This window comes from Mobula birostris, chromosome 20, assembly GCF_030028105.1.
Source record: "Mobula birostris isolate sMobBir1 chromosome 20, sMobBir1.hap1, whole genome shotgun sequence".
NCBI classification, from domain to species: domain Eukaryota; kingdom Metazoa; phylum Chordata; class Chondrichthyes; order Myliobatiformes; family Myliobatidae; genus Mobula; species Mobula birostris.
The window spans coordinates 11,710,518-11,736,147 of record NC_092389.1 but is presented as its reverse complement, the minus strand read 5'-3'; the positions used below and the strand labels follow the sequence as shown (position 1 = coordinate 11,736,147).

The following is a 25,630-nucleotide window of genomic DNA, read 5'->3' as shown; positions in this document are numbered from 1 at the left end:
CTGGAGCAATTTAGTTAAGTATTTGAGCCATTGGAAGATTTATTAATCATCACATAGAGGAGATGCTGACTGTTTCATGCAAAGGATTATATATTAAAAAAAACTTATCTACTGCCAGAGCTCTTGACCGTTGGATCAACAGCTGGGAGATGGGCTGTGGCATCTGGCAAGCGGGTGAGATGTTGATTGTTAAATTATCTAGGAAATATCATAAAGTGTAATCGTAGCGAGTGCACCACAGCAAGGAGGGAAAGGACATGTATTCAATATTTACACAACATCACTGATAAGGTGAGACGGTTTGTTATTTACTTCAAGTCCTGGAGAACTGGACCGTGAAGGATTATTACAGCTTTTTTGGACAAGTCTTCTACATTACAGACACAAAGTCAAGAACAACATCACTGAACAATAGCAGCAAAGCTGACTATAGAAAGCTTCTTGGCTACCATGCCCATGGCAGTCTGTTGCGGCTAGAACCTAGATTAAATTTAGCATGGAGACTCTTGAAAGAAGAATGTCCATAACCCCTTTGCGTGGGTCTTCCCAGTTGTTGCTGGCCTGGTAGCAAGATATGCCAGCGATGATGCCAGTTCCTTCAGTGTTGTTACACTTGCTATAGTCACTAATTTGCACAGAATTTGGGGACCCACAGATTTACACATTTAAGGTCCTATCCCACTGAACTTATTAACCTCAGAATAGGCCATTTCCAAACTTTTTCCTCAACTTCACTCCACTTTACCTCAGGCCTCCTCCATAACTCTGACAATTCATCTTCTCAGTATTATTTATTTACTTATTTGCTATGATTTTTTTTGTATCTGCACATTATTTGTCAGGCTTTGTAATTTTCCACTGGTTCTACTATATTTCTTTGTTCTACTGTGTAAGAAAATGAATCTCAGGGTAGTATACAGTGACATACACTCGCAAATTTCTACAGACGTACTGCGGAGAGCATTCTAACTGGCTGCATCACCGTCTGGTATTGGGGGGGTGGGGCTACTGCACAGGATCAAAGCAAGCTGCAAGGAGTTGTAAACTCAGTCAGTTCCATCATGGGTACCAGCCACATCACCCTCTTCTCATTGCTACCATCAGGAAGGAGGTAAAGCAGCCGGAAGGCACACACTCAACAATTCAGGAACAGCTTCTTCCCCTCTGCCACCTGATTTCTGAATGGACATTGAACCCGTAAACACTACCTCACTACTTTTTTATTTCTATTTTTGCACTACTTATTTAACCATGTTATATACTTACTGTAATTCAGTTTTTCTTTTATCATGTATTGCACTGTACAGCTGCCGCAAAGTTATTAAATTTCACAACATATGCTGGTGATATTAAACCCGATTCTGACATGTAGGTACTTTGATAATAAATCTACTTTGAACTGCCTCACACCCTGTACACACTCTCTCTGCTCTGTCACCGGCATTTGCACTTTCAGTCACTGCAGAACTGTGGTCTGGAGTTTTCAGGGTCTTCACCGTTTTGATGAGCTCTGTAAAAATCTTCTCAAATGTCTCTAAGCTGCCTCTCCTTGCTTTGCAGTTCCTTTCAACACAACATCCCTGGATTTTCGCCCATCTTTGAAAACACTCCCGGAGAAACGAAAGTGACAGCTTTACTCTCAAGATAAACACTGCACCCGAGCTCCAGCCTGATGACATTGACCACATTAGTGCTTCCCCTTCATTCCACAAACACATTTTAAATTGAACATCCTGCTGTTCTCCATGCTCAGCATTTTAAGGACCAAAATCACTTCACTCTCAATCTTCTTTTCACCAATGAAAACATGCCTAATTCTGTAAGTCTCCTCTAATAATGGAATAGGTCACAATTTCTGCATGCTTCACACATTGCTTTAAATTGGGAACTGGAATCAATCTCAAATTGCACTCCCAGATAAACCAGATGCTGAAAATATAAACAGTAATGGGAACAACTACTTGGGCCAATACGTCTGTCTCTTGTACAAGATCAATCCTGTTCAGCTTCTTAGAATATCCCTCAATTCCCTCACTCCGCAGATGATTCAATGGCAATTTGAAGTCTTTGAAATTATTTTCATTAGGAAACATTCACTCCTATACCCCACCTTAACATTCACACTTATTAACCTGCAATCCTCAATGTTTGAAGTTTAATTTTGTACTCAGTTTTGCCAGTTCACATGATTCTCTTGAAATGTGAGTCACCATCTGAGGAATAAAAATCACAATTTTCTCTACCTTCTAAAAAAATAATTGTCCCTTGTAACCTAAGAATCTAATGAATTGATTTAGTCTCCTGACAGCTCTGGGGATGAAGTGTAACAGTGAGGCTTCACTAGGCACTGCAATGCAAGTACTGCAATACTTTAATAATAATGAATTAGACTTTAAATCTTCATGCATCTCAACACTATTGAGAACAGTCCCAGTATGGAGCTGCAGCTCATAATAAAACTGCTTATGGGAGACACGATTCTCTCGACGTAGCAAGACTGGAATCATGAACATATTGGCTGAAACTTCCACATTTATGGAAAAAATGCTAAATAAATTAAACACAAACAAATTTGCTTTATGGTTTCCACATCTATTGGCAACATTTGTACTGTATTTTTATTTCATATACATTTTTAGGATACTTCTAAGGACAGCATAGTATTAACACCAACCATTATTCCAAGAGCTTGTGGCAGATGGTTAAAGTGAGGAGGCCCTAAATCATTCCAAGACCATCCCTTCACTTGCAGAATACAAGACAGCACAGAGGCCATTAAGGGAGGTCATGTTACATTGAAAAAGACTTTCCAAAGCAATGGCCAAGCATGGACACGTTGGGCCAAATGGCCTGCTCCTACACTAATTATTTTGTATGTGCACCTTTGAATGTTTAAAGGTTTCCATTTTTCAGGTTGTTTACAGTTAGCAATAAAATTATACATCTGGAATTTAATTGAAATGTTTAGAGCAGGTTCATGCTGACATTCATATTGAATCCAAAGATAAAATAGTTTTCCCCAAAATTTTATCTTATGATGAAGTTTTCATTTCAATTAAACTTGATTAAAACCAACCATATTATTGACAAGTTAAGCTTAACTTTAGCTACTGATGCCACTGATACAGTGCAGCATTTAAATAGCTTTTGAATATCCAGATGTGTATTCCAATTCATTTCAAGTTAAGGAAGAAATACCCCACTTGGTCAATGACAGCCCTCCCAAACCTGACCTGCAAGCTCTCGCATTCATTGGAACTGTTCTTGTATCTAACCCTGAAGATGATAGCACTCAGTGTACCAAATACTCACTCTGCTTCCTCATCACTGCGCTCTATCAGTAGGCAAGGATATGCTTGTTAGGGTTACCTCAATATACTGTGTAATGATTTGATATGTATTAACAGTATGAAAGACAAGGTTTTCATTGTACCAATTTTTTTAATGACAAGCAGTGTGACAGATATTATATATCTTGCAACAGAGCAAGTGCCCTTGCCCTATTAAACACGTCAGACCTGATTTCTGCTAGGTCCAAAATAGGCTGCCCATTGGAATGTTTTCAAAGACAGCAAGTCCATGGATTGATCCCAAAACCATTACCTTCCACAGTAACATGGGGAGAGATGGTAGCTTTAGAAAAACGCTTGGCTACTAAAAAGTAGACTTCTCCCGACCACAGGCCTGCAGAGTACAAATGATCTTTGGATCTTTGACTGGGTGCTCAAAGGGATGTTTGGGTACTGGACAAGGCAGTGATCTTATTTCTGCTTATCAAAAGGTTATAGTTAAATGTCTGAAGACTGGGCAAGAAAATGGCTGTAATGTTAAATTTAGAATTAGTTGATACAGGTCACATGGATACGCTCTAAAAGTCACTATATACAGCATGAGTTTTGGGTCAGCCTGGATCTCTTGCTCTGTGAACAAAGGAACTTGGGTTTCAAATGATCACAGTGAGGATGTGCAGAGCAATTCCCACAATATTCCCGTCGTCTTCTCCAATTCAAGCTCCCCCTGGACCTCAGACTAAAAACACATTACCCCATCTTCACTTCTGAGCTTCAGCTTGGCAAAATAAAGTTGCTCTCCACTGACTCATTTCCTCATTTACACCTCCAGTAGTGTTCCTCACTCTGCACCTGTGTCGTTCAGACTGGCTTCACACTGAGGGGAATATGCACATTCTGAACCAGTTATAAAAATGGTACAGATCTTACACTGTGACATTGTGTTAAACATAAAGACAAAATTCCAAGGGGCAGTGTGAGCAAGGGGGTGGACCCCATCTATTCAATTACAGAGTAAAAAAATCCAAATTGTGTGTAGGGTCTGAGTTTACACCAATACTAATACTTGGGCATAAAAAAATATACAATCAGGACCAGTAGGGAAGTCCACTTATTGAATGTCCTCTACTATTTAACAATATGACTAATTAACTAAATATTCCCATCTACCCATGGCAACCACTCACTCTCACTTGTCAAAAACCCATCTATATTCACCTTAATTTCCTTCCCCCCCCCCCAGACGACTTCTCGTACCTACCAAAGAATCAAATTCCCAAGGCAAATGATTCTCAGGGGAAAAAAAAACACCCCATCTCTATTTTAAGCAGATGACCTTTATTTCTAAACAGAGATTCAGAGCTGTAGAAAATAACCTCATGGTGATATACAGGTGAAGGGAAGCAAACAGGGTCCTCCATGGACTCCACTCTGAACCCCAAGGCTTTTATTTCTGGTCCCATTTATATTTACACAGTTCTTCACTTGTCAGAAACTGCTGTGAAACACATTCACACTTTACAATGTAAGCTTCTCAGAAGAGGGACTTATTTCAAGTAGATTTTCTTTTTATAAAAGGTTTTCACAGTTTGAAACTACTTCACTACAGATTACTTATTTACATATTTTTCAGTTAAAGTTACATTCAATTAGTGCACAGCAGAGGAAAATGCTATGATGGAAATAAGAAATATTGGTTATGTTACAGAATATAAACACATGCTGAAGGACGACAGGCTAGAAAGCAAACTCTTCTTAAAGCATACCCAGTTACTGCTCCCAGTAACACAAGTCACGGAGAGATCCCCAAGTTTTGTATCTTCATGCTCTTGCCAATCTGCAGCCAGAAGATCGAAGCCAGGATCAGCCCAGTAGCCAGAGAGGATTACATCACAGTTTGAAAGGAAGTAGGTTAGCAGGAGCAACATAGCAGTGAGGAGCAGGAACCGGTCTCATCATCACAAGCCTACAATGACTTTGGGCTAATCTACACTCAGTACCTTAAAATAGGAGAAAAATCAATCAACAAATTTTATAATACTGCTGGCAACCCAAGTTTCTGCAACCTAGTTTGCATCTTTAAATCTCTGCAACATCAAAATTTTGTTTGCCTATTTGGCGTTTTATGGAAATCCGCTAACCTAAGTGCCTTCTTATCATGTGCCTTCTTAACCTGATGAATAGCTTTTTGCCAATTAATTTGAAATTATTAAAAGCTCAGTACTACGAGATTTGAATAGCTATAACACAGGGTGAAAAACAAAATTCACCCACTGCTCATGCCAAGACAAACGGGTAGACAAGATTTCTTAGGGCCTGGCAGAAGGGTGCTGAAGCCTCCTGGCTGGTTACATAACCAACAATGTCATGCACACAAGTGAACACAAACGCCAGTTCCTCTTTCATCTGTGCACCGAAGTAGACTGAACACAGACCAAAACTGTGATATTTTACATAGAAAAACATAATTATTCCTTCTTCAATAGGGGAGCGAGAGTAAGGCATGTCGGGGAGGTAGGATGGAGGAGGGAGAGCGGGAAAAGGATAAGCAAAAGAGGGGAAAGGAAAGGATTTTTGAGACAGAGAGAGCAGGCGAGAGAGAAAGGATGTGAGAAGGTGAGGAGGCAAGAGAGAGAGGATGTGAAAGAGGAATGTGAGAGAGAAAGGAGCTGAGGCAGAGGGAAGAGCAACCTGATAATCTATTTCAGTGCTGTTCTTTGAAGAGAAATATTACCCAAAGAGCAGGACATTTAAAAAACAGTCCAAAGCCCGTTTGGGCCTGCAGTGGATTGGATAGGGGCATGTTGCTCTGTAGATGTTTAAAGGACAACCTTGCCGGCAGAGATTTTAATTCTGTCACAATAGGCAGTTCATTCATGAGACACTGAGGCAGCGCTCTAATGACCACTCACCAGGGACTGATAAATATGCTAAGTAATAAAATTTACAGCAGTCTCATTCATTAAACAAGGCAGGCCACAAAACATTCTTCGGACACTGATAGATGCACTGCTTTTTCCAAGCTGCTGCGCTCAGATTTGAAAGGAGGCCATTGGGTATCTTTTAATCAGTTGTTAACCTGTCAGTGGACGAGTTGTCAGCAGTGGCACATGACTGCTTGGACTCTTTGGTTTGCGGCTGGAGGCTGCCCCAAGCATCCAGCACAGTGCCACACCGCTTGTGGTGCCAAGCCTTGTGCGTTCCATTACAGATTTATTTTCAGCTCTTTGAAGCCTGTGCAGAACCACTTCAAACACTGTGCTGCCTTTCTTCACAAGTGAAATGGTGCATTTACTGTTCTGAGGACAGCTACAGCGTAGCCAGTGAGCTTAATAACTCACCAGCACACAGACCAAACCCAATAAACTCAGCTCCATTAGAATGGCATTGCAGACACACAGAAACTAGTTAGGCTATTAGAAATTGTTTCCATCATTCAGAGCCATTACGGTCGATATCCTGCCCCAACGTCCTCCCTTTAGGGTTAAGAAATACCCCTAGTGTCCACTTTATCAGGTACACCTACCCATTAATGCAAATATCTAATCAGCCAATCATGTGGCAGCAACATAATGCATAAAAGCAGCTTCAGTTCTTGTTCAGACCAAAAATCAGAATGGAGGAGAAATGCAATCTAAGTGACTTTGATTGTGAAATGATTGTTGGTGCCAGACGGGGAGGTTTGAGTATCTCAGAAACTACTCATCTCCTGTGATTTTCACGCACAAGTCTCTAGAGTCTGCAGAGGATGGTGCGAGAAACAAAAAAAAAACATTCAGTGAGCAGTAGTTCTGTGGGCGAAAACATCTTGTTAATGAGAAAGGTCAGAGGAGAATGGCCAGACTGGTTCAAGCTGACGGAAAGGAGACAGTAACTCACTTAACCATGCTTTCCAACAGTGGTGCACAGAAGAGCATCTCTGAATGCACAACACCTTGAACCTGGAAGTGGATGGGCTACAGCAGCAGAAGACCATGAACATACACAAATAAACTCAGTGGCCACTTCATTAGGAACAATAAAATGGCCACTGAGTGTATGTCTATTTACTTATATTCAATGACTTGCTCACTGCTGGAAAATTCAACAGATTCACCATCCTCTGGGTGAACTAACTTCTCCTGACCTTGGTTCTAAATGGGATACTCCACAATCCAAGTCTGTGGCCTTGATTCTGACCTTCTCCAGCCACTGGTATCATCCTCCGTGTCTAGTAACTACATGCATGTGTAAGCAAGAACTGAATATACGCTCATAACTTGGAAAAAATAATTTTACTATTTCACCCTATCACAGTACTTTTCATTTTTAAATTGTTTTCCATTCTGTCTGTCAGCACACTCCTCTGCTTCTGCAGCAAGAAAGCCTTGAAACGCAAGCCAAGGTTATTTATCAGCCAACTTTCTCCAATTACCTACTGTAAACATTAGACAGGAAGTGCAAGGTCATTCCAGAGTGGAGCAGTCAGTGGCTGTGGGGGTGGTGGGGGGGGGGGGGAGGGGGGAGGAGGAGAGGGAGAGAATGTTTGAGCACGTGATCTGGAACAGATATCAAAATGCCAGTTTAAGTTCCCACTCTCAAGTTGCAGAGAAGTCTGTAACAACTGTCTGAGACAGACTGGTTCTGTCGCAACAACATCAGCCTCTGACTTCACAAAGACATGAGAAATTTGGCACTGGGTACCACTTTAACCATTTTCAGATCACATTGAGCCATTCCAGAAATTTACCCCTTTTCTCAGCTCATTCTGACAGAGATAAGTGTCAAGGCCAGAATATTTTGAACCACAATCAGAATCTATTGTACTTCTACCATCCTTATTGTCACATGCTTGCCACACTTCTAGTGTGGCTTTGGTATTATTAAAGATTTTCCCCATGTTCATTTAATAGTCCTAACCACAGCATCAACATCATTTCCCTCTTATAACAAGAGATACAAGAGTAGGCCATTTAACCCCCTAAGTCTACCCCACCATTAAATACAATCATATCTGATCTGCCCAAACCTCAGCATATCTTCTGTAAGAATATCTGCACAGCATCTACGAAGAACATTCTACATTCTTCTCCTCTGCACACGGGTTACCTTTTGGTTCCCAACAGTACTATTTTTTTTCCAAATTTCCTGTCTGCTTATATTATTTTCTTACATACCCACTTCACTTTAATTTCTTTTAATGTTTATTTTTGAGTTTTGTACAACCTGTTTGCATTTTGCAAAACCAAAGCTGTGATATACAACATTAGTATGACTTGTTTGGTCTTTTCTTCCTTTCTTTGCATCTTGTCAAGGCCAATGGGCCCTTGATTTGACAGTCCTCTCTCTTTATGGAAAGCATGGGTATTCTAAACTTTTGAATCCCTCTACAATCGAGATCTGTGGCATTATTCTGGTCAGTTTTTCTCCACAGGAAGTGGTCCCTGATGATAAGGCCAGTAATTATTGCCCATCATAAATGGCCCTTGAATTGGCCAATTTGCTGGGACATTTCAGAGTCAAATCAGACATGGGCATGCTTGCTGTTCATAATGGAAATTACTGAACCAGATGAGTTTCTAACAAAAACAATAATCTGATAATTTCAAGGCTATCATGACTTGTGTGCTTTTCAATTCTAGATTTAACTGAATGCAAATCCAATGACAACTACAGGCCATTAGTTCAGGCCTTTGGGTTACTGGTCCTGTAGCACAGCCAAGATTTTGCTCCACTACTGCTTCTATAGGAATCAGGGCTACTTGTGGAAGGAGTTTCTGTCAATGAACCCTCCTCCTAGATCAGTGGGGGCCTGATATATCTGTCACCATCTTCCAACCCTTTCCCCTTTGAAAAAAAATCACTGCAACTGCACTACATCACTGTCTCATTTCAGAGTCAACCACTAGAGTGGAGAATACAAAAACCCAAAGGCAAGTCCTGTCACCGTAAGTGGATACGTTTGCTACACTCGTCAGTGCACAAAGCCCTCAGAGGAAGTGAGAAGGCTTTCACTCCAAACTGAATCAGCCCTGCTAAAATGATGCAATGAAGGAAAATGATAACAAGAGATAACATCTTGCACTTTGATACAAGATGCTTCCTACCAAAGAATGCTGGAAACAGGAGCAAGAGTAGGTTACCCAACCTCATCTGCCATTCATCAAGATAACTCTTGATTCTCTACCTCAGCATGTTTATCCAGCACAATGCCAGTGAGCAGAGATTCCTTTGATGTCTAGATATGCATCAACTTGTAACAAACAAATTGCAGGGAGAATTCGACAGGTCAGGCAGCATCTGTGTAAAGAGGAAGGGTCACAGGCCAGAAACACTGACTGTTTCCCCTTTCACAGATTATACCTCACCTGCTGAGTTCCCCTTCTCCAGCATTCTGTGTTTTTTTTTTGTTTCAGATATCCAATTTTATTTTAATTTTCATTTATAAAATATCAATCTATGTTTCAAATGGACCCCTGTGGCAGGGAACTCAACATGCTCATTACCCATCTTTTTCTTCATTTTAGTCCCAAACAACCTGCTCCTCATTGACAAACTGTGCCACACAGTGCAACACTCTTTTAAAAAAACATCTTCCTCATGGAAAGGTGGGGAATTTTACAAATTAAAAATAAACATTCATAGCTAGAAACACTACCTTACCTTTTAATACCACAGTTCACTAGTGGGTGACAGGAGAATCCTGAATAAGTGGGTTTTGGCGACTAGTTACCCATATCCATCTGATCTTGCTCCACCGTTCAATTATATCACGGCTGATCTGCCTGTGGACTCGGCTCCGTCTCCTGCCTCCCCCCCCCCGCCCCCCCATAACACTCTATTTCCCTGCTATGCAAAAACCTATCTGTGTCTTAAGTATATTTAATGAGATAGTCTTTACTGCTTCACTGGTAAGAGAATTCCACAGATTCACTACTCTCTGGGAAAAGTAGTTTCTCCTCATCTCTGTCCTAAGCCTATTCTCCTGAATCTTGATGCTATGTCTCACTTACCAGTGGAAACAACTTTCCTGCCTCTATCTTATCTATCCCAATCATAATTTTATGTGTTTCTATAGATCGATCTCTCGTTCTTCTGAATTCCAGTGACTATAGTCCCAGGCAACCCAATCTCTCCTCATAGGTTAAACGCCTCATCTCCAGAATCACCAGCTGAACCTCTTCTATATTGCTTCCAAAGCCAGTATGTCTTTCCTCAAGCACTGCGTGCTGTACTCCAGGTGCGGCCTCACCAGTATACTGTACAGCTGCAGCATCACCTCCTTGCTCTTAAATCCAAACCCTCTAGCACACTCTGTTCAGAGCTGTCACAAGTGCTTCGACCACCCAGTTCAACGATAAAATGGAAAAATGTGCCATAGATCCTAAATAATCCCCGGAGAGACCCCACAGATGAGTGTTCACCTAAAATAAAAGGCGAAATTCAGACACTGCCCAGGAATCACTTTGTACACTCTGACTGGTCTGGAGGCCAGTTTTATAGCTGTTTTCTTCTCTGTAGTATGTTGAACAGAGAACCTAGATTATTGCTTCAAGATATAGTATCTCAGCTTCTTTCTGGCTCTTCACCGCACAGACCCCTGACATTGTGAGACACGAGGACAATCTGTTTCTCTCCTTATTCCATTACTCCCACAGCAATGAAACTCAGCCACTGATGGCCAGGAACATGATTAAAGGAATCGAAAAGCAAAACCATACAGATGTTGATAGTTTGAAAACAAATGGTGGATAAGCTCAACTTGTCAGGCAGCACCTGTGGAGAAAGGAACAAATAATGTTTCAGGCCAATCTGTGAAAGCTCATGCAATATCTGTTTTGCTCTCCACAGATGCTTCCGTACCTACTAAGTATTTCTAGCATTTACTGTTTCTATTGGCAGAGTTGAAGGGCAGCAACCTGCCTTTAAGAAGGTAGTTTCAAACACCATCAAAAACCAGGGCATTCAATTTGGACAGTCAAGCAAAAAACTACATAGCCAACTAAAAAGTCACTGAAAATATGACAGGCGTTTGACTGAATACTGACAGCTCCAATAAAAGCACATATTATTGAGAAAGCATTAGGTTGTCTGCAGCAGTGAAGCATGTAAAATAATTTCACATGTACCACGCTGTTTTCTGACCTCGTCTACTTTATCAGATGGAACTAAACAAGTGCAAATTATGCCTCAACACTAGTCAAAGGGGCTCTTATTGTCCCGTATCGGACTGCAAAGCACTCCAGCGTGTGGTGAAAACTGCCCAGCAGATTATCAGCACCCAATTGCCCACCATTGAGAACATCTACCATAAACGCTGCCTGGGCAGGGCGAGAAGCATTATCAGGGATGCATCTCACCCTAACCATGGACTTTTTACTCTCCTCCCATCTGGTAGGCGCTACAGGAGCCTCCACTCCTGCACCAGCAGGCACAGGAAGAGCTTCTTCTCTGAGGCTGTGACACTGCTGGACCTCTCATCACAGCGCTAAGCAGTATTGCATCCATATTGTACTGTCTCAGTACTTTTATATTTGTGTGCTGTAGCACTTTTAAAAATTCGCAGTTATTTTGTAAATAACACTATTCTTTGCATTTCTGGTCAGATGCTAAATGCATTTCATTGGCTTTGTATCTGTATTCGGCACAATGACAATAAAGTTGAATCTAATCTAATCTTAGATCGAGAAAGCTGCTGATCATTAAAGATCACGCACACCCCTGAATCCTGAACCTTGTTAATTTAAACTGAACCTGTGTGCCTGAAAGGCGATGTCAATCAGTTCAAGGTATTCCTTTACAGTGGTTAAGCAATCAAAGCCAGAGCCTCAAACACAGGGACCTCAAGTGTGCAGTTAGATGGGCAGTGGTGCTCACACTGTGCCCTCTGATAGGAATTGAATGCCTATCACCCAGTCAAGAGCAGGCCAGCTCAACAAACACCGTTAGGACTGGTGGCCCCAAATCATTTGAGTCAGAGCACTACCACCCTTAAGCCCCTTAAGCAGGCCCTTCAGCCCATCTAGTCCATGCCAGCCAGGTCTGCCTAGTCCCATCTACCTGCACCCTGCCCATGGCCCTCCATACCTCTCTTATCCATGTACCTATCCAAACTTCCCTTAAATGTTACAATTGACCTTGCATCTACTACTTCCACAGGCAGCTTGTTACACACACACACCACTTTCTGCAGAAAGAAAATCCCCCTCAAATAATTCACCTTTCACCCTAAACTTATGACCTCTAGTTTGTCTCACCCTGCCTGAGGTGATAAAGTAGCCCAAATCACCCAGCGTCAAGGGATTCTTAATGGGGCCATTAGATTCCAAGTTTAAATTGCCCTGTACCAATACCCATGTCGGTGAAAGTGGCTGAACTTCACTTTATGCATTGGTTTATTGATCGACCTCTATCCTCAGAGCTTCCAGGACTCTCAGACCCATCAATACTCCAGAAACAAAGTGTGTATTAAATAAGGGCTTTCTATACTTCCATCAATGTGATCCAGAGCGCGCACAGGGATTAGGGCAGTGGATAAGAGGCACGTAAACAAGACAGTTATATTACTGGATTAACAATCCACAGGTCTGGACTAATAATGTAAGCCTCTAAGTTAAAGCCCATCATGGGAGCCCGAGGGTTTGATTTCAGATAATTAAATAAACATGAATTTATTTTTAAAAAAAAAGACATGGAAGAAAGGGCTTTTGAGGGGAGGGGGGGTGTGAAATAAAGAAATTGACCAGTTCAAAGCTGCCATCATACATCTTGATATGGCTGATTGGAATCAGGTTTATTATCACTGACACATGTTGGGAAATTTGCTGTTTTGCAGCAGCAGTATGGTACAATACGTGCTTTCAATCACAATAAAAAGTAGTGCAAGAAGAAAAAGAAATCGTGAGGTGGTGTTCATGGGTTCATCGTCCATTCACAATGGTGTTCACGATGGCGGAGGGGAAGAAGTTGTTCCTGAAATATCTTCAGGTTCTTATACCTCCTCCCTTATACCCCTCCACGTCTTGGGTGATGGGGATCCTTCATGATGGATGCTGCCTTTTGAAAATGCCCTTGATGGTGGGAGGTTCATGGCCATGATGGAATCGGCTCAGTTTACAAACCCCTGCAGCTTTCTCTGACCCAGTGCAGTGGCCTTGCCACACTAGATGGTGATGCAACCAATCAGAATGCTCTCCATAGTACTTCTGTAGAAATTTGCTAGTGTCTTTGGTGACATACAGAAGTAAAGGTCATTAAAGGACACAGGCAACAGTGTATGGAAGGCCAATGTATCTAGCCAACAATTTTCATTCTATGCGGCAGAGATTTGACAAGTTATGATGACCCTGATAAAGGTGCTAGTGATTAAGACAGCATCAGTCTGTGGGCAATGTGTGAAGAAGAGTAAATGGCAGCCTTGCTGGTGAAGGGGCAGCCTTGTGACCCATCACTGACTCGTACACTTCAGCCATTCAGATCATTTGCATCAGCCCACACTTCCCTATAAACGTAACGTGTCAACGAGGGATACAACTGTCCCCAGCCTCGTCAATGACGGCCAGCATCTGTTTCTCTGTGTACTGAATTAACACCAGTCTGCAGCTCTCACAGATTAATCAATACTCCCTTCCACTATCACACTTAATACAAATTCTTTGTTTCCGGAATTCAATTCAATCCAAAGTGCTTCACAGGAGTTATAGCAATGGGTAATTGGTATGTTAGCATGATAGTTATGTTACTGGATACTGATCGCACAACAGCATTAGAATCTCTGTGTACTGAATTACAACTACATGGTATGATAGCGTAGTGGTTAGCACATTTTACAGTCCCAGTGACCTTGGTTCAAATCCCACTGCCGCCTGTAAGGAGATTGTACATTCTCCCCGTGACCACGCGAGCTTCCTCTGGGTGCTCCAGTTTCATCCCACGGTCCAAAGATGTACCGGGTGGCAGGACAATTGGTCACTGTTAATTGTCCTGTGATTTGGCTAGGGTTAAACTGGGTGTTGCTGGGCAGCGTGGCGTAAAGGGCTGAAAGGGCCGATTGAGTCAGAGGGAGGCAGACAGGGAGCGAGAGCCAGGGCCAGACACACACACAGGGAGAGGGAGGGGGAGGGGGAGAGGGAGAGGGAGAGGGAGAGGGAGAGGGAGAGGGAGAGGGAGAGGGAGAGGGAGAGGGAGAGGGAGAGGGAGAGGGAGAGGGAGAGGGAGAGGGAGAGGGAGAGGGAGAGGGAGAGGGAGAGGGAGACAGACACACACACAAGGACAGGGACAGAGATGGAGAAAGACAGAGACAGAGACACACACACACACAGGGGCCGGAGGGGGGAGAGACACAGAGATAAAAATGATCACTCTGCACATTGAAGCCATCGTTCCTGCTCACAGCCTCAAGGAGGTGCTTTACTACAGACGGAGGATTTTTGAAAAGTTGACCCCTTGTCAGAAGCCAGGTGGTTAATTTGTATGCAACAAACTATGAAGCAAACTGCTTCTGTGCAGCTGATTGGAGGATGGCAGGCAAGAAGACTCTTGTGTTTTTTAAAACTACACCATGGCATCTTTTACATTCATCCGAGTGCATTTAGGTTTAATGCCTCGCTTGCTGGACATTCCATTGTGGCACCTAATTAAATTTGTTGTTCAAGTTCCTGATTTGAACTGAACCTACAGTCTGAGGTAAGAGAAAAATCTCAAATTACCAAGGCACAAATGATCACCTTCCAACTTGTACTCCTACCACTCCACCAACCCCACCTCCTTATTCTGGCTACTGCCCCCTTCCCTTCCAGTCCTGAAGAAGGGTCTCAGCCCGAAACGCCAATTGTTTGTTCATTTCCATAGATGTTGCCTGACCTGAGCTCCTCCAGCATTTTGTGCGTGTTGCTTTGGATTTCCAGCATCTGCAGAATTTCGTGTTTACAATTATCACTCGGTCTGGTTTTGCAAGCACCATGCAAAGTAGAGACAGCTGCCAGCATAGACCAGCTATTCAGGAATAGAAATTTGACCACTTGGCCCCTGAAGATTGCTCTGCCATTTAATGGCATTTTGGCCGATCAGAGTATAACTCAGCTCCACATTCTTGCATTTTCATGGTGACCTTCCCCCTTTGCTTACCAAGAATCCATCTACCACTGCTCTCAAAACACTTAAGGAATTCCAATTTCACAGTCAAATGGGCAACTCATTTTTAAAATAGTGATCCTAGCTAAAAAATACCCCCACAAGGTGAAACATCCTCTCCACATCCACACTGTCGAGATCTGTCAGGATCAAGTCACCGCACACTACAAACTCCAACTGATACCGGAGTAGCCGGTCCAACTGTTCCTCAAGAAACAAGCCATCCAGTCTAGCTTCCTTCTCTGAACTGCTTCCAATGTAGTAACAGGCTTACTTGAACAAGGAGGCTAGTACCGTACATGGTACTTCAGCTGTCAACTCATCACTGCTCTTTATAAATGAAGCAATAATCACCTTATTCCTGTTCTTGCACAGAACGCCACTGAAAAGCAAAATGCTGCAAGTGTTCAAAATATAAAGTGAAAACAGAAAATATTCAGGACACTCAGCAGGTCAGGAGGCATCTGTAGACTGAAAATTAAAATTAACTTTTCAAATCGAAGACTCTTCATGAAACCAAGACAAGCCAGAGGTGGAGGGGGAAGAGAGAATTGTGAACTTATGTTATAAAGTGGAGGCCAAATGTTATCCCGAAGAATCAGGTTGATAATCACTGATGCAAGTCCTGAAATGTGTTGCTTTGCAGCATACATCATAAAAGTTAATAGGTTACAATAAGAAATATGAAATAAATAAATAGTGAAAGAGTGAGGTAGTGTTCATGGACCATTTGGAAATCTGATGGCGGAGGGGAAGAAGTTATTCCTAAAAAGTTGAGTGTGGGTCTTCAGGCTTCTGTATCTCCTCCCTGAGAAGAGGGCATGTACTTATTGGTGAGTGTCCTCAATGACGGAAGCCATCTTCTTGGACTGGTTTTGGTGCTCCAAGGAGGCAGTACCAGGTGATGCAAAGGCTTTCGGTGGCATGTAAAGAGGGAAATGAAAACATGCTAATCACATGATCCATCTAGAGAAGTGAAAATAGAAGATGATAAATGAAAGCAATTATAGAGGGAGAGCAAGAAAGAGATCACTGGATCCTTGCTGCTAAACTAGGTTTATCCCAAAGCTCCCAGACTTTGAACACAGGGCAGGATTTGTGAGAGGGAACATATTTAGTCTGGAACCAGTGCACTGGGCAGAGTGCTGGCACACCCTGACAAAGACCAGCCTGCTGTATGTACGCATCTTTCAACCCAACCAGACCTAGAATCTTCCACTCGCCGCACAATTGGGCCTGAAGTATTTTAGTTGATTTTTGTTGTCTCCACTAAGCAATTTGGAAAAACTAATTTTATATTGAGTCTTTATCATTTAAAAAAAACTATAAAAATGCTAATATAGAATGAAATGTGGCAGCCTAGCAGCCTGAATACTTCCTTTACCCAACTGCTCCGAGGCAAATGAAGCCATCAGCTGAAGTATACAATTTATGAAGCTCAGACAATTATATGAAAATTGAAAATTCATTCCAAGTCCATCAAAGCCAGCTGCATTCTTCATTTCCATTAAGATGACTGAATTATTAACAGTAGCGCAAGATGAAACCCTCTAACTACACGCTGCAAAACCAGGAAAGCAATGGCACATTTTAACCTTGGTAAGCAATGGTACATTTTAACCTTGGTTTACTTTCCTCAGACTGTTCTGAAAGCTCTACCACTTTCTTGCATTACGTTTTCGTGCTTTGACTCATAGTGGATGAACCTCACCCCCAACCCACAATACATGACTAAGTGCAGGTTGGACTGGGAGTGGTTAGTGGGTCATCAGAAAGCACCAGAGAGAACTCTGTATATCACTAAATGCCAACTTGCTCTTCAAAGCCAGTATTCCCTTAGGTTGTCGAGACTCTCAGCAACTTCCTTTCAATGCATCCTTTCCATTTCACTATTTTTTGTATTGTGACTATCTTTGTATGTTCTCTGCTCCTTCATTTCCTCCCTGTTCACATTTCTGAAAGCCTGACTGTCTACATTCAATGCGAATACACAAATGCATATGTACCTTGAGCCTGCAAAGGGTTTCACACCAGAATGTCGACTGTTTATTCTTCTGCATAGATGCTGCCTGACCTGCTGAGCTCCTCCAGTATTTTGGGTGTGTGTTGCTTTTCTTCCCTTGATTGAGAAAGCATTGGGGCAAGAACTTTCATGTGGATGTAAGTGGCATAGTGTGGGTAACCTGTGTCATCTTTCTTGAGGGCTGAGGTAGAGAGGAACTGGATTAGGGTGTGATGAAACATCAATATGAGCGCCATGTGCTCGACACCAGGAGAAGGCATCTACTGTTGAAAGTGACTCCATCCTGCCTCCAGGATCTCAGAAAAAAGGAGCTTAATGCAAGGAAGCGCCAGTGATTCAGGTGGAATCCTCACTGTTCGAGTCTCCCAATTCAGAATCAGGTTTATTATCACTCTCATATGTCACAAAATTTGTTGTTTGGCAGTCGCAGTACAGTCCAATACATTAAAATTTTTTGTTGTTCAGCCATTAAGACAAGTCTGACTCTTTGTGATCTCATGGACCATTGGGTCCATAGGGTTTTCATGGCGAGATACGGAAGTAGATTGCCAGGCCTTTCTTCTGCGCAGATACTGCTGCTGCCCAGGTGGGGACCCGGCTGGGGTTGAACTCAGGACCATCTGCCTCAAAGTCCAGTGATGATGCCACTGCACCACCAGCCGGCCCACATTAAAATTACTACCAGTTAAAGAAAGAAATAAATTTAAAAAGAGAGCAAGATGGTGAGATAGTGTTCATGCATTGTTCAGAAATCTGATGGCATAGGAGATGAAGCTGGTCCTAAAATGTTGATTGTGTGACTTCAGACTCCAGTACCTCCTTTTAATGTAGTAATGAGAACAGGGCATGGCCTGAATGCTGAAGGTCCTTAATGATAGATATTACCAAATGTCACAAGCGAGGCTTTGCACAACACCAAAGTCACAGCAGACGCTGTGCCTAAACACGTCTCGTGCATTAAAGAGCCAGTAGAATCTCTGGACACGCACAGAATTCATTAAAATTCCATTGTGCAGCATAAAATGTAAGGCTGCACTATATAATTTCTAAGCTATTTTCTTTTAAATGAGCCCTACATCATATAGTCAGTCATTCTTTGGTTAATCCAGTTTTCTTTGCCATCTCACCACCTCCTGCTCTTCGGATGTCAGCCTTTTGCTGAACTTCTCAATAAAGGCAACAAAAAAAAACACATTTCTCTTTCATTGCTTGCTCCAGCCCATCACTCCATCATTCTAGTTAACAGCCTCTCTGACTGGCAGTTCCTAACCATGTAATTTTCAACAAAGTAGTCTGATTCCAAGCATCAAATTCTCACTAACAATATTTGCGAGCATGTTTCGATCACAGAGAATACTAAAGTGCTACTCATAAAGGAGTTTTCCTGCTGTACTTGCACATCCCATCAATCTCACAGCACCATTCTCACAGCCCCATCCTATTACCTCCTTGTATACTCAACTCCATCTTCCTCCGTCGATCGATTTCAGCACCATCTCATTTAGTCCTCCACAGGTATTCCCAGGAATAAACCTCAGTCCCATAGCAACCAATATGTGAATCAACCTAACAAACAGCTCCCGATTCCTGCCTTTTTATCAGTGGTTGAATTTGGATGTACGGCATGATAACTTGTCATGATACTGTTAGAGACAAGGCTAGAAACTTCTTAAAATACATCCAGGAGGAATCATGCACAGAGCTATCTTGGTAAAAATATCTACCAATGGCTTTTTCATTTCCTTCAATACAAAGGGGCAAGAGAAATTACCCAATGACGATGAGGCTGTGCCGAGAGGATCCACTGATCTACGGGAGGACAAGGGAACAGGGAAGACGGAAATTCTAAAATTGTGATCAACAAATTTGTGGCTTAGCAAAGCAATAAGGGCAGAGCAATGTTTAAACAAGTAATACATTCAGCACAAACTACTGACGATTTGTTAAAAGTTATTGTTGACCTAATTAAAAAAAACTGCTTGCCACTTGCAGCAATATGAAAGAAATTGCAATTAATCAGAAATTTCACTTCCCTCTGTCCATGCAAAGTATTTTACATTGTTTTAAAATGTATATCTATTTGTGTTGTAGTGAACACAGTACAGGAAGCTCCCATAAACATAAGTAAAAATACAGATAGATAATCTTTTACTTGTGCAGTTGGACAGATAAGGTGACAATACACTTGCTCAATTGTGAACAGTCACTGAATCACTTATGCTAACAAGAGAAAGAGAGGGGCAGCCTTGGTTTAACATGAGACCAAGACTCATGTTTAACAACTCTTGAATGGGGTTTTAACCTACAACATTCTGGAAAAAAATATCAGCCGTCGAGATAAACTTCAGGTTTATCTCCATAAACTTAGATATGGGGTGGCATGGTAGTTTACTGATTAGTGCAATCACTTTACAGCGCCAGCAGTCATTGATCTGGGTTCAGTTCCTGCTGCTGTCTGAGAGGAGTTTATTTGTTCTCTCTGCGATTGCATGGGTTTCAGCCAAGTGATCCGGCTTCCTCCCACATTCCAAAGATATACATGTTAGGGTTACTAAGTTGTGGGCACGTTATGTTGGTGTGGGAAGCACAGTGACAATTGCTGCCAATACCCAGGTTGATGCAACATGATGCGTTTCAATGTGTGTTTCAATGCTTTGATGCATGTAGGACAAATAAAGCTAATTTTTTTTTAAAGGTTTCGAAGACAAGCTGTTTGTGGCTCACACATCAATGAATACAACACCAGCACAGTAACAACACCCAGTTGGTTGTATAGTTGGGCAGAATAGGGAAGCTCTGAAACATGGACATGTTGAAACAAAGTCCGATTTAGATTATCCATCTGAAAGCATTTACACCAAAGTATATTCAAGGAGGCCAGTGACAGATTTGGTGCAAGCTTCATCCACAGTTAAAACTGAAAATTCAGCAAGAAGAAAACGTGCATCCTTAACACTCGACAGACCTAAAAATGGAAATTTGCTCTGCAGCAGCATGTCCTTTGCATTGCTTCGCTAAATAGCTTTCTTGGGTGCCTTACTGGAATTACTGACTTGTATTTCGAAAACGCTGCATCAGTTCAGATCCAAATAGAACATGCAGCAAGAACGGAAATCTCACTTAAGGACAGAGCCAAAAGGCAGCTCACCCTACAGCTGGATGCCAATATAAGAGCTAGTTTGCAGTTTTAATGACCAGCAATTTCAGAGATGGGAAGAAACCATTCAGCCTATTAGATCTATGCCAGATCTTAGAGCATTCTTGTCCTTCTCAATCTTCCATTTAATTCCTGGTAATATTCACACAGCACTGGGATAACTACACTCACTAGCCCCATTATAGAAATATTCCTGCAACCAATGATCTCACTTTAAGGACTCTTTATCTTGTCATCTCATGTTCTCATTCAGCTATCCAGAAACAGCTTCTTCGCCTCTGCCATCCGATTTCTGAATGGACATTGAACCCGTGAATACAGCCTCACGACTTTTTTTTTCAGGAACTTTATATATATATATATTTAACATATACATGCACATTAGCAGCAGCAATACAGTGCAATATAGGCTAAGTATTTTTAAAACTGAATTACAGTGTATATTATATACACACTTACTGTAATTCAGTTTTTAGAAAATATATTTAACATGTTTTGCACTATGTTACTGCCGCCAAGTTAACAAATTTCACAACGTATGCCCGTGATATTAAACCCCATTCTGATTATTTATATTTGCATTTGCCCAGCTTGTTGTCTTCTGCACTTCGGTTGATCTTTCATTGATCCTGTTATAGTTACCATTCAAAAATTTGCTGAGTATCGCCACAGAAAAAATGAATTTCAGGGTTTTATATGGTGACATATGTATACTTTACATAAATATAAATTATATATATAAAGCTTACTTTGAACTTTGATTCTCCCACCAGCTATCTGTACTAGGAATAGCTTAATGTAGCAAATTAAACTAACAAACAGCAAGCTTTTGGGACATGGGGAAAAAAGTGGATTACCTGGGGAAACCCATTTAGTCACAGAAAACTTGCAATCCCTTTACAGACAGCACCAGAGGTCAGGATCAGAGTCAGGTTACTGAAGCTCACAGGGAGCAGTGTTTCCTGGTAATACCACTGAAGATGGTAGCCACAAAAGGCAATGTCTTTCTTGTCTGTCAATTTGATAGGATGTGCATGCACAGGAAGCACGGGGTTACTGTAATCAGGCCGCAGCTGCAGCTATGCTCGCTACAATACAAAAAAAAGTGTGTGCATTAGAAAGAGTGCAGAGAATATTTACGAGGACTTTATCAGGGCTGAAGAATTTCAGCCAGGCTGTGGTTATTTTCTTTGAACTGAGATCTAATAAACCCAGATGGAATGGTTAGGAAGGACTGCTTCCCACAGCAAAGTGGTCAGATTTAAAAGTAAACGATGGAAGAATTAGAGAATTTTTTCTCCTTGTGGAGTGAGTTAGCCAACGTCTGGAACTCAGTTCAGGAAGCGGTGGAGGCAGAAAACTGCAGTTTTTAAAAAAATTACTTGAATATATACTTAGTGCTACAATCTAGAAAGCAATGAGGCAACAGGATGAAGCCTGTACACAATCATAACAGATGACTTCTGTGTCATGGGTTTCCATGATTCCAACCATCTATATGCTAAAGGCAACACACACAATGCTGGAAGAACTCAGCAGGCCAGGCAGCATCTACGAGAAGGAATAAACAGTTGACTTTTCAGGTCAAGACTCTTCTTCAGGATCCATCGGGATCATGAAGGGTCTCCACCTGAAGCATCAACTGTTCATTCATTTCCATAGATGCTGCCTGACCTGCTGAGTTCCTCCAGTATTTTGTGTGTGTTACTCTGGATTTCCAGCAACTGCAGAATCTCTTGAATTTCTGCTACAAGCAATGCCTCTCTTAGCAAATGTTACCAATAGAAGTGAGAGCACCTTAATAATTAAAGAACATTATAAGCAATGGCTGGATTGCAGAACTATACAGTACTGTCATGGAAACTATGAGCAAAGTCAAAACTCTAGTTGATGACTGGTCAACTCTCACTGTTGACTTAGCTAGATTCAGGCTGTTTCACAGCGACCCATGCTTTACCCAAGATGGCAGTTTAATCCTGACTCAGCTTCCGTCTTCCATCCGTATATCCCATTAACCAACGGAGAAAACAACCTCAAGCATGCCTCAGCTGAGGAAAGATTTCCAGTTGCTGGAGGTATTGATCTGCTCTTGGACACATATCGGGATAGCCACATACAGTTATGACGCTCTGTGCTCAGTTAAGATGCATGCTTACATGGATGATGCCACATTCACAAGTAGTAGTCCTGTAGTGCAACAGTCAGTGTAATGCGATTACAGCGCCAGCAACCCGTGTTGAATTTCCACTGGTGTCTGTGAGGAGTTTGTATGATCTCCCCGTGACCGCATGAGTTTCCTCTTGGTGCTCCAGCTTCCTCTTACATCCCAAAGATGTACCGGTTATTAGGTTAATTGGCCACATGGGTGCAACTGGGTGGTGTGTACTCACTAGGTGGAAGGATCTGTTACTGTGCTGTATCTCTAAGTAAATAAAGAAAAGTGAGAATACTGGCTCAGAAACTGAACTAGGGATCAGATGGTTTAAATTTTATTCAGATAGATGCGCTTCAGGATGTCTGGGCTAGAATCCTCCATGGCACTCAAAACCAAGACTCCATTTTGTTTGGAAAACCTGCAAATAATAGTGCTCAATGTTGTTTTGCAGAAGCTGACAACACTAACAAATCTAAGTTCCTTTTAAAAACAATTATCGAACTGACAGAAAACCACACAATAATATCCTCATTTTCCAGCCATCGTCATTCACCTTGATATGCCAATTTGGACAGAAGCCTCGGTCATATTTAAAAGCCCTAACTGATTCATGGCTGAAGGGAACATTTCTCAAATTGGAAATTTAACGAAAAAAGAATAAAAACAGATCAACAATCTCCAATTATTAATTCTATTTGGAAGGTACTTTATAATCAGAATTCTTATTAAGCTGCAATAGACAGAATGCTGTAACTTGGCAAACTCTTCAAGTGACAATCAACACTCAGGCAACATGTTTTTTAAACAGCTCACCAATATTCATGATTGTTAACATTAACAAATATCTCCTATTATTAATTAGTCTATATTGTTTTCTCTTTCTCAGAAGGTCAGCACTGCATTTCACTTTTCTCCCTCAACTTCTCTCTTCTTCCAATCACCATTGTGGCCTCTTACTCCTCTTCTCCTTACCTACCTCCCTCTGGTGCCCCTTCTCCTTCCCTTTCCCTCATGGTCTGCTCTCCTCTCATATTAGATTCCTCCTTCTTCAGGCCTTACCTCTTCCACCAATCACCTCCTAGCTTCTCACTTCACCTCACTTTCCCCGCCCCTACCTTCTTACTCTGGCTTCTTCCTCCTTCGTTTCCAGTCCTGATGAAGGGTCTCAGGCTGAAATGTTGTCTCTTTATTCCTTTCTGCCTGACCTGCTGAGTTCCTCCAGCAATTTGTGCGCGCTGCACTGGATTTCCAGCATCTGCAGAATTTCTTTGTGTTTATGATACATTTCACTTTTTGCTGTCTCCAAGGAGATGAAGCAGAACTATACATTGTGCTATACTCTTAACAGGCAAAGCACTGGGAACGCAATTTAATCCTGTGGGAAAGAATACGGTCTTGAAACACGTTGGGGGACTATTCCCTTTTTCCTTAACACAGGATATGGAGCCTCATTCTATTCATAGAAGCTCTAGTAACAGCAGGTTCCTCAATTACTTTGGCAAGAAGACATTAACTTACGATGATAAACCTTTAAACTACCACCTATCATTAATAGAGCAGTTACGCTTTACTATTGAAGCAGCTTGATTGATTTAGCACCAAACCATAATGGCCAAATTGTCACACGCCTGGCAAAACTTAAACACCGATTAACATCCAGGTGATGATTTTTTTCCCCCTTATAGCTTGTTGATAGTTGTTGAGTATTTCACAAAAACTGCCCTGCATGTTGTTAATCTAAATTGTTTTCCTCCATCCATTTTGAAACTTTGCAAAAGTGGAGTATTGTGTTTCATTTTCTGCCCCCTCCAAGTTCAAGTTGGATGCATTGAATCTCCTGACCACATCTTCCATGCCGAACACATGATAAACCACAAACCAGCATCAGTTCCAACTCAACAAAAAATTAAACTCCAGGGGTAATTGATCCATGCCAAGTTTCACTCAGTAAAAATGTTCTTATTTTCTACCTGAGTGGTGCCAAAAGAAATTCCTTTAGTTTATACTTCTTACAGAATCCAGCAAAGCTATCACAAGTTGGTCAGAAGTCCCTTCCACAGCCATTCAGAGAATGAGGCAAAATAAACAAGCCTTTTGACCAGTTTGCCAGTTGTATTTGATCTAACGGGAAGACGGGAGAGGGTTTCTCCAGTTACGGGAAGTGGGAGATGAAAAAGGAGACAAAAAAAGAGACCATGGTTGCAGAGGATCTGGGGAAGAACCAAGAGGGGGACCAGTGACCCAGTCACAATGGGGCAGTGGAAGGTGGGGAATAGGGAGAGATGAAAGAGGGAAAATAGATTGAATGATTGGGTAAAAGTCTGACAAATTGAGCTTAATATGGGGAAGTGAGGTCGTGTCCTTCAGGAAGAGGAATCTAAAACGTGGATTATCTAATTATCCAGAGGATCTAGGTGTTCTAGTACATGAATCGGAAAAAGGTTAGGGCCAACATGTACTTGAGGCAGCAAATGGCATTATGGTCTTTATGGACAGTATGGAGTTTAAGTATAGGAAGGTTTACTTTCAGTTGCACAGGTGCTGGGTGAGGTTACACCTGGAACACTGTGCACAGTTTGGGTCACTTAACTAAAAAAAAGAACACTACAGCATTGCAGGTAATTCAAAGGAGATTCGCCAGAGTAATTGCTGGAATGAAACTGTTCAAAGAGCCATGACAGTTTGTATCTATATTCATTGAAGCTTAGATGAATAAAGGGCGACTTCATTCAAACACACATTCCTACGGAGGGTGGACAGGAAGAGTCTTGAACAAGGAGATTTCTGCATGAATTAAGGGGCCATTCATTTAAAATTGAAGGACATAGAGATTTCTTCCCGAAGAGTAGTTAATCTGTGGAAGCCAGGTCGTTAGATGCATTCAGGACGGAGAT

The 25,630-nt window shown here is 41.8% G+C and overlaps 1 protein-coding gene across 9 annotated transcripts in view; it reads right to left on the bottom strand.

Moving 5' to 3' along the window:
* Positions 1 to 25,630, bottom strand: part of nectin1b (nectin cell adhesion molecule 1b) — a 548,976-nt gene that overhangs the window by 335,845 nt on the left and 187,501 nt on the right. Inside the window, exon 6 of one of the 9 annotated variants that reach the window (XM_072238134.1) lies at positions 4,608 to 4,788. The exons of 7 other annotated variants lie outside the window; for them this stretch is intronic. In XM_072238134.1, the coding sequence (XP_072094235.1) occupies positions 4,772 to 4,788 (17 nt within the window). In that variant the 3' untranslated portion in view covers positions 4,608 to 4,771. Of the gene's footprint in view, positions 1 to 4,607; positions 4,789 to 4,953; positions 5,291 to 25,630 lie in introns of those variants that run through there. One more of the 9 variants, XM_072238132.1, reaches the window with a different exon arrangement.